General features: G+C 41.5%; 2 protein-coding genes across 2 annotated transcripts in view; both read left to right on the top strand.

Moving 5' to 3' along the window:
* The window catches only part of rev1 (REV1 DNA directed polymerase), a 10,666-nt gene extending 6,469 nt beyond the window's left edge, over positions 1 to 4,197 (top strand). The window contains exons 14-21 of the mRNA XM_031869597.1: positions 1 to 102; positions 225 to 690; positions 783 to 1,049; positions 1,314 to 1,413; positions 1,577 to 1,785; positions 1,884 to 2,034; positions 2,126 to 2,228; positions 2,323 to 4,197. The exon at positions 1 to 102 is cut by the window's left edge and continues 9 nt beyond it. Coding sequence (XP_031725457.1) covers positions 1 to 102; positions 225 to 690; positions 783 to 1,049; positions 1,314 to 1,413; positions 1,577 to 1,785; positions 1,884 to 2,034; positions 2,126 to 2,228; positions 2,323 to 2,434 — 1,510 coding nt within the window. The 3' untranslated portion in view covers positions 2,435 to 4,197. The remainder of the gene's footprint in view (positions 103 to 224; positions 691 to 782; positions 1,050 to 1,313; positions 1,414 to 1,576; positions 1,786 to 1,883; positions 2,035 to 2,125; positions 2,229 to 2,322) is intronic.
* A 552-nt stretch (positions 4,198 to 4,749) lies between these two features.
* Positions 4,750 to 8,649, top strand: txndc9 (thioredoxin domain containing 9). Its single transcript, XM_031869627.1, has 5 exons — positions 4,750 to 4,854; positions 5,723 to 5,930; positions 6,350 to 6,468; positions 6,910 to 7,164; positions 7,264 to 8,649. The coding sequence occupies exons 2-5, from the start codon at positions 5,757 to 5,759 to the stop codon at positions 7,382 to 7,384; spliced, it is 669 nt and encodes a 222-aa protein (XP_031725487.1). The 5' UTR covers positions 4,750 to 4,854; positions 5,723 to 5,756; the 3' UTR covers positions 7,385 to 8,649.
* The last annotated feature ends 361 nt before the right edge of the window (positions 8,650 to 9,010 follow it).

Raw genomic sequence — 9,010 nt, 5'->3', positions numbered from 1 at the left:
GCGGGGGCGCAGAGTTACCCTTAAGGTCATGGTTCGTAAGGTTGGAGCGCCACTGGAATCGGCCAAATACGGCGGTCATGGCATATGTGATAACCTAGCCAGGTAAGAAAGGGGTCTTCATCTGTGGGTGTTACAGATGGTTGATAATGTCGTCCCTCCATTGCCTGTCCGTGTCACTGTCTCTATTTAAGACTCATTTTTATCCGTCTCCCTTTTCCTGTCAGGACTGTGATGCTCGCTCAGTCCACTGACAGTGGTCATCTGATTGCCGCTGCCGTCATCAAGCTGTTCCATGCCATGAAGTTGCAGGTTCAGGACATGAGAGGAGTCGGCATCCAGGTTCAGCTCCTTGACGGACATCACTCCGTCCCTCAGGGCTCCGCGGGCCCCGGGGCTTGCTCCATCAAAGAGATGTTGCTAGGCCGGGGATTGAGTGCGAGATCCAGCAACAGAGGTTTGTGTAAAGCCTTTGTGTTTCAGTTTCTGACTTTGTCGTCGTCTGCTGACAATAACACACATCGGCACGACGTTTCCTCAACCACAGGCCCATCGTCTGTTTCCTCTCCACGTCCTCGGTCCTCTCCCGAGCCGGTCCCAGGTACAAGCAGAGACCAGCGGGCACGCAGACAAACTCCGAAACATTCTCGAGCACGTCTCAACTTCAGTATTGAGATCCCCTCCCCTTCACAGGTAAGGACTTGAAGAAGATGTCTGATTGATTTCAAACAACAGCTGAACGGCTGAACGTTTTCAGCATCTTGTGTGTCTTCATGGTACCCAAGGTGGATCATTCTGTGTTGGAGGCGTTGCCTGCAGACCTGAGGGAACAAGTGGAGCGGTCGTGGACCGATCGAGATGGGAGGCCAAGTAACCGCGAGTCACCCAGTCCGCAGCCCTCTGCTCCTCTTCCACTGCCTCCCTCTCTGAAGTCTCGTCCTCCCGCCCCCGGTCCTGCACTGTACGTTCCACCTGTTGGCACGTTGCTTCTACAGATCCCAAACCAGCCAGACAGTCCGGGAATTGTACTGGAGCTACCAAACTTCTCACAGGTAGGGAAGCAACCGTTTCAGATTCTGCCTTTCGTCAATGAAATTGTGTCAGAAGGCCAAGTTGTCACCTAGAAATTTAAGCACTTATTACGGCATATGTTAAAAATATCAATACATGTAATCCTTAAGAGGCACCTTTTTTTTATTGGAAGGGCAAAAGCTGTTCTTCGATTGTGCATATTTGTACCCATTTATCTAAAGCTGTTTTCATTGATTGTGACCAGGTGTTCATTTTCATTTAGTCCCTCGGCTTTCTGACCGCAGGTTGATCCAGACGTCTTTGCTGCCCTCCCCAAAGAGCTCCAGGCCGAGCTGAAGTCTGCCTACAACCGCGTAACAAATGTCCAGCCTCAGGAAAATATACGTAAGCCCCCCGGTGACTTTGTTAGGAACGAGTTTTGCTTTTTTTTTTTTTTTTTTTTTTTTTTTTTTTTTTTTTTTTTTTTTTTCTTTTTTTTCTTTTTTTTCCTGCTATTGTCATCACGCTAATTCTCTTTATCTCGTGTTTTTTCCTCTTGATTTCCCAGCAGTGGAGCACAAGAATCCACTGCTGCAGCTAAAGCAGTCGGGACTCGGAGTCGGCATTGGTCGAGTGAAGCGGCGCTACAAGAGGAAGAATGCAGTGAGCCCCGTTAAAAAAGGTCCTTCACCTCTGAAGAGGCGTCACGCGACGAACAGCCCCGGCAAAACGCTGCCACCTCCTATAAAATCCCGAGAACCAATGAACATATTAAAGGTGAGCCAGTGAACAGTTTCACGTGTGAAGATGATGGCAGAATGTGACGATAGATAATTTCTTTATCTGTCCGGCTCACACCTGATTTCCCTTCCCAGGCTGAAAATGGTCCGTCCACATCAGCCTCAAAACCAGACATGCCACAGTCTCTGTCCAGGTTCATCCCTCGCCCTGCTCCAGTGTTGGCCGGAGCCTATGACTTGACCGACATCAAAACACTTATGCGGGAATGGGTCACCACCATAACAGGTATGCGGTGAAGAACCGCTCCGTCATAGCGCCTACTCACGCAGTTAGGTATGTTGTTATGCATATTTAATCACTTCTTACTTTTTGTTAGACCCGATGGAGGAGGACATCCTGCAGGTGGTGAAATACTGCACTGATCTAATTGAGGATAAGGATTTGGAGAAGTTGGATTTAATTATAAAATATATGAAAAGGTACTGAATAGTTAAACCCCCTCCTTTCCTCTACGTCCCACTTTTTTTTGCTTTCATTAATTTCTTATGTCCCCTTTTGATCTCCTCTCTGCAGGCTCATGCAGCAGTCGGTAGAGTCTGTTTGGAGTATGGCGTTCGACTTCATCCTAGACAACGTGCAGGTGGTGGTGCAGCAGGCTTACGGTAGCACCCTGAAGGCAGCATGAAGGAGGCGGGAGTCCGGCTTTCACTGCGTGATACCGTTACAACAACCACTCTCGTTTTGCCACGTTCGCAAAGGTCATCTGCAATACAAAGTGTGACGTCTAAATGATGACTCTCCTCCTTCTGAACTTCAGGTCCTCAGTGGCCTCCTGAGAATGGGACGCACATTGATGACTTCACACACAACATGAGAAAGTGTTACATGAGCCATGACAGTATTTGAGTGTGTACAGTTCATTATTTCCCTGTACTTGCTCTTTTAAAGGGACAAGTGACACAAACTGAAAAGCCGAAATTGTACTTAGGATCTACTCACCAAAACTCAGAACAGTGATAATCGTAGCTTTTTTGCAAATTCATAATTTTTCATTTGGAGTTCTTTTTCTAAATACACGTGACATTTTATATAAGGATTTTTGCAGGCAATGCCGAACTTTTTCTTAAACAAGACATGCCTTTACAGGATTTTAAATTTCTGTCCTGATGAGAGTTTTCCATCTGAAATAGCAGTTGACTCCTCCTGTGTTCCTAAGGTTTATATAATGTTACACAGGCACCGTTTGAGTTTTGTTTTCCATTTATGAAGTTAAATCAGTCTAGGTTTCAAATAATGACTGTGATAAACACAATCATGTTTAAACGTAAAGCACCTTTTTAGAATGTTGAAGACATCAGACATTTTCATACCAGAAATTGTAGGAATAAAATATATTATTTTTCATCAACATTTCTTTGGAGCTCAATGCCTCTTGTACTGACCTGTGAACTATCTAACCAGAGGTCTGCTGCATACAGTAGTATCTTTTTTCTTTTTGTCAAAGTGCCAAACCGTGTTATTATAGTATGTAAATAATGTTTTTAAAGACGCTTGACGCTTGAGTTTTTAAAGAAAAGATGTAAGTGGAGGGTGTACCTCTTGTATTGTTTACATGTAGTGAATTCTTAGTAACTTGTCTTTAAATTGTAAAATCTTCTCACTCTTTAAATTGTTTGTAGGTGTTCCAACACGGACATGTGAAGCTGGCCAAAGCTCTTCCTGTGAGGTTAACTGTTGATTCTTAGTCGCACTCTGACATGGGAGGATGTTGACAGGGGTTATGGCAATCAATAAGTAGCTTATGCAGTTCTTTATTTTTTTTTTCATTAGCAAGTGAGATGGCCCTTCAAGATAATGTAACATTTCATACAGCCTTTGTATCTGGAGTAAATCTTTTCTAGTGTGTTTGCAGCCTAGTTACCCATTTTACAAATCTGAATATTGAAATAATTCTGGATTTGCAGAGGAATAGGTGACCTTATTTTATAACTCAACGTATGTACTTGTGTACTTCATACATTGGAGACATTTTTACGTCTTGTGGCTATATCATTGTACTTCTGTGACGGTAACTCTTATGATCGGTGATTGGTAGTACTCGGCAGATGCGGCTGGCTGGCTGGCTTGTGATCTCACCATCCAAGACATTGTGTGCGTGTGTGTGTGTGTGGTGGAAACGTTTGTTTAAAGCAGTGTCCCCTATATGCAAACCAAATCAATCATTTTGGTCATCAGTCATTGTTTTTAACTTGTCAACATGAATGTAATTCAGAATGTGCAAGTCTCCACTCACTTCCAAGATGTTTGCTTCTCTTTACCCGTCATATCTCTCCAGACGTTAAAATTGGCCAGTCTTGTCTTCTATAAACTGGCTTGTGCCTGAAGACCTGAAGCTGTGAACTTGTTTGTAAGTTTTCTAAATCTTGGTAATAAACTGTAAACTATGTATTATTATATTTGTCTTTGTCATTGTTTAAAGTTACAGCCTGTATAGTAGAAGAAATACTTCAAATCAATATCGCGCTGGTTCTGAAAATAATCTTTGAAGGGGAGAAATTGCTTTTTATCTACTGGTACTTTACAAACTGGAAATAGTGATGAATGTCTAGTCTTGAAAGATCAAGTCTGTTCATCTTCATCGACACTGTCCCTGATCTGACGGTGAGGAGCTAAATACAGCAGTATACAAAACTTCAATACTCAACTTAATTCTACTTTTTTCTCATTCTGATTGTGTTTGCAGTATGCTTGCAGGCATAACCGCTTGCAAACATATTCAAAAGTCTTGCATGTTTGTGCCAATGAACAAACGGTGGTGTCAAGTATCCGTCATTTTCTTTTTTTCACGGTTTGCAAGATTTTATTTTATATTAAAAAATATTTCAATATACAGGCCATAGTTGTTTTTGAGCTGTAAATTAAAAAGACTAACCGTAAAGCCATAAAGGATAGTTTTCTTTTAAATATAGCTTTTTGCAGATAATAGTAATAATTTAAGAAATGCCGGGATGTAGTTTGACGTCAAAGCGGACCTGCTGTGACGTTTCGTACGCAGCGACTGTTTGCATTTCGCGCACGAACTGAAGTGTCGACGAGCTCCATCAGGTAACTAACGCTTAATTCAAGGCAGCGTGGTTGGAATTAACCATATTTCATTTTAACACAACACATAATTTAACGTTAAGTTCATCATCTCACACATTAACGTTAGTCAAGTGTTTATCTTTGTCCGTGCGACTGTTAACATCTATGAAACTCGCATGGCTAACGTCAGCTAGCTTAGCAGGCTAACATAGTGTTGTCTAGCTAACGTTAGATTGTTTGCTGGCGGGAATTAGTACTTAAGCTCGCTACGTTACTCAATTCACTGGTGTGTAATAATTAAATGCACAGGACGGTTAAAGGTGAGTGTCGGAACAGATAATTAGACAACCATAACCGCAGCTAGTCTAATGTTAGCTAACAACAGGCTAAAAGAAGGTGTGGCCTGACGTTACCAAGGCTTTTTGTCAACTGCGCAGCTCCGTCTGACAGCTTTCTGCGTAGTGTTGTAGGAACGTTATGTACACACTTGGTAATTCGCACAAGTGATGTTCATAGTAACTCGAATGTTAGTTGCCAACCATGCATTGCTAGTGTATAAGTACACCGAGTTAGATCTAATGCAACAGCCCTGCAATACCCACTACCCACGTGATGGGACATCTATCAGTGTGACACAATACAATTCAAAATCATCGCAAACTACAGCCTCTAAAATGACCATAATATTGAATCAAAACCTTCTCTAAAACGTAAACCAAAGCTGAACATTATAACCTTCACGAAGGGAGGATTTAATGCTGGACTGCTGCAGAATGCATTAGTTTCAGCCGAGTGTACTGTATCTAATAAACTGGCTACTGAGTGTACAGTTTAAATGCATAATTGTGCATTTTTATAGTGACATTTTTTCTGTCCTTTACCCTCTCAGAATCCAGAGATAATTTCACTTTGAGCAGGCAGCCATGGCCAGCCAATCAATGGACATCTTAGCAAAGGTTCTGGAGCAGTCGGCCAAGCTGGTGGAGGAGAAGGTGGACGCACAGCTGAGCAAACTGAATGAAATGGATGAAGATGATTTGGAAAGACTGAAGGAGAAGCGGTTAGATGCACTTAAAAAAGCCCAGAAACAGAAGCAGGTATGTGGGATGGTTTCTTTTAACTGTTTTTATAGTCTGTGTCTGAAGCAAATTTAAAAATCTGGTCCATAAAATGAATGCCCTTGTTACATCAAGTGCAACATTTATACCACAACATCAGCAACCACTGCAAAATATATTAATGACACTGTTTAAATTATATACAACTCAAAGATATGTAGCCTTATTGGAAGTGATGATAATATTGTCGGAAGCCTGGAGTGATTTAAAGACTTAACTCTTGCTCTGGAGTTTGTCTATACATCAGGATCTTTGTGGCTCTTTCATGGGAAAATAGTTTTGACACACATCCCAGATCAGCCAACAAAAGGGACGTCATGTTTTTTTTTAATATTGTCGTAGAATATAAAAGCCAGTTCCATTGTTCTGTTACTCAGCCTAGTTCTCTTCTTTTTAAGGAGTGGCTGTCTCAAGGCCATGGAGAGTACAGAGAAATCTCAAGTGAGAAAGACTTTTTCGGCGAGGTCAAAGATAGCAAGAATGTTGTTGTCCACTTCTACAAAAATTCCACCTTCAGGTAAGTCCTTTGTATTTATGGATCATAGTGACAGAGCGACAGGTGTACCAGGGTGTATGCTGCTCAATTTGTGATATTGGGTTATATAAATATAATTGACCTGACTGCAACAGTACTGATAATCAATTAATCCTTTTAGTCAATTAAATATGTCAAAACATTCACTAGTTCCTGATTCTCAAACAGGAAGTGTGCATCTTTTTTAAGTTAAATTTTGGGGGTTTTAACATTTTGCCAAACAAAACATGCGATTTCAAGATGCCACCTTTCGCTGTGGTAACATCTGTAATGTAAATCTTTAGTTGCAGATCCCAATTTAGTCACTTTTGAGAATGCAAAAGCATTTTACATCCAGCACTCAGCTTTTAGTTCATTGAAACTAGAGTACTTTGTCATTTGATTGCTGAACTTGTCATTCTGTCCTCCGTCCCTGACATACAGATGCAAGATCCTCGACAAACACTTGGCCATCTTGGCAAAGAAGCATATTGAGACCAAATTCATCAAACTGAACGTGGACAAGGCCCCGTTTCTGACAGAGAGGCTGCGGATCAAGATTATTCCAACGCTGGTCTTGCTTTTAGACGGAAAAACAAAGGACTACGTGGTTGGCTTCTCTGACCTGGGAAACACAGACGAGTTTCCCACAGAGATGCTTGAATGGAGACTTGGCTGTGCAGATGTTATTAACTACAGGTGAGGCGTGCAGTAGGCTCCCACCGTCACCTTCCAGGCATCATAGCTACAGAATCGCAGTAATGAGCTGATAAAAACGTCTTTTCTTTCCTGTTCTAGTGGTAACCTGATGGAGCCTCCTACAATGGCATCGAGGTCGGGCACAAAGTTCACAAAGGTGGAGAAGAAAACCATCAGAGGGCGAGCTAACGACTCCGATTCTGATTCTGGAGATGACTGAAATGCACCTATCGTTGTCTGGTTTTCTCTCTCCGGCCTACCTCTTTAAAATAATAAAGTTTAGCCGACAGCCCACTAAGATTTTTCTTCCCCCTTTCTCTTAGTGACTTACCCATTAATTAAACATTTTAATTTACAGTGTCTCAAATCAATTTGTTTTATAAATAGGGATGCATCCCAATACCCGGTTCTAAACGGGAACCAATAAGACGGTAGTAAATACTCGGAGTATTGATAATAATTGAGTTTCGACTGTTGCAAACCTCCATTTCTGTGTCTTTGCACAAGTCGTGCTTTACTCTGACACACACACGCCGACTCAATACAGTGCTAGACACGCATCATGCCAGAGAGAAGGAAAAGATCAAAAGTGCGGCTACGTTTTACTCCAGTAGCTGCTGAGAACTCTCGTCACAAATGCAACAAAACCCTCCCAAGTAAGAGAGGAAACACCAGCAATCTGTCAAAACATTTGGCCAACAAGCAGAACATTAATCTGCAGAAATGCTCAGCGCTCTGTTTGTGGAGCAGCCGCCCATCCTCGTCCACTGCAGGTAACGTTAGCGAAGAGGACACAGGAGAGGGGGAAGGAGTGTCACAGGGCTGTCAGTGTATTGTTAAAGGCCTGCTCCGCTTCTCAGAGGAGTTAATGGGGTTTATGTAACAACTAGTAAGTCTGTGTAGATTGAGTTGTTTGATACATGGTTCATAATAAGGGGAGCAGCTGTGTGGTGGTCTTAGTTATTTTGAAGCTGCTAGTCCCACTACGACTCCAGCCAACACACCTTAATAATTGTTTCTTTGCTGTGGGGAGATGACCGAGGCTCTCGACTCTAAATGTACTCTTCTTTAGGAATGTTCTCATTTACATTTGTTGTTGGCATTGAAATATAACAAAATCAAAGAGAACCGATAAGCAGCATCGATAAAATCCTTGCGGTACCCATCCCTATTTATAAAACTTTTTGGTTTCAGCCTTGTTGAATGAATTGTCTGCCATGTACGTCAAGAACAAGAGAACTTCACGGAACCAATTATAAACCAGCTCTCAGCTTTGTTGTTGATTTTGTCTCTTTGACCAAAACTGTGAACCTGTGTCTTGAATGATCATTTAGGTAGTTCTGTACTTTTGTTTTTCCTTTTCATTATGTGATATTAAAACAGAAAACATGAGGCATGACAGCAGAGATCATCTTTCAGCATCAAACTTCATGTTTACTTGTAGCAACAGTTTGACTTGACTTAATAAAAAAAATACAAAAGGAATTTAAAAATGTTCATGAAATTTTGTATAGGATAAAAGAATTGGATGTAGCAGCATTTTGAGTTTTAGTTGGTAACATGGAAGAAAACTGGATCATGTATTTCCATAATGCAACACAATACTGTTACTTTCTTAGACCCGTCCTTCAAAAACACTTAATGAACTTTTAATGTGGGTTAGGGTGTCTTTAATTATTCTGAGCAGAGCTCAGATCAGATCATAGATGGCTGGGGATAAATATGAATTACCTGTTTAACAGCTGCATTTGTCAAATCTAAAACAGCCCATACACACCAACTTAAATGGCACCAAATCTATACTAGACATTTTTTTCTTCTTCTACAAAGCATACAGGAGTTTCTA

Source organism: Anarrhichthys ocellatus, unplaced genomic scaffold (genome assembly GCF_004355925.1).
Source record: "Anarrhichthys ocellatus isolate YVR2014 unplaced genomic scaffold, GSC_Weel_1.0 scaffold47, whole genome shotgun sequence".
Lineage (NCBI taxonomy): Eukaryota > Metazoa > Chordata > Actinopteri > Perciformes > Anarhichadidae > Anarrhichthys > Anarrhichthys ocellatus.
Note: the sequence above shows the minus strand (reverse complement) of the source record. Positions and strands in the feature narration are given on the sequence as shown.

Bases quoted from the DNA above. Each gene is read 5' to 3' on its own strand.
- txndc9 (XM_031869627.1), top strand. From the start codon at position 5,757: ATGGCCAGCCAATCAATGGACATCTTAGCAAAGGTTCTGGAGCAGTCG. The intron at 6,469-6,909 runs GTAAGTCCTTTG...CCTGACATACAG, and splicing joins TACAAAAATTCCACCTTCAG to ATGCAAGATCCTCGACAAAC. The intron at 7,165-7,263 runs GTGAGGCGTGCA...TTCCTGTTCTAG, and splicing joins GCAGATGTTATTAACTACAG to TGGTAACCTGATGGAGCCTC.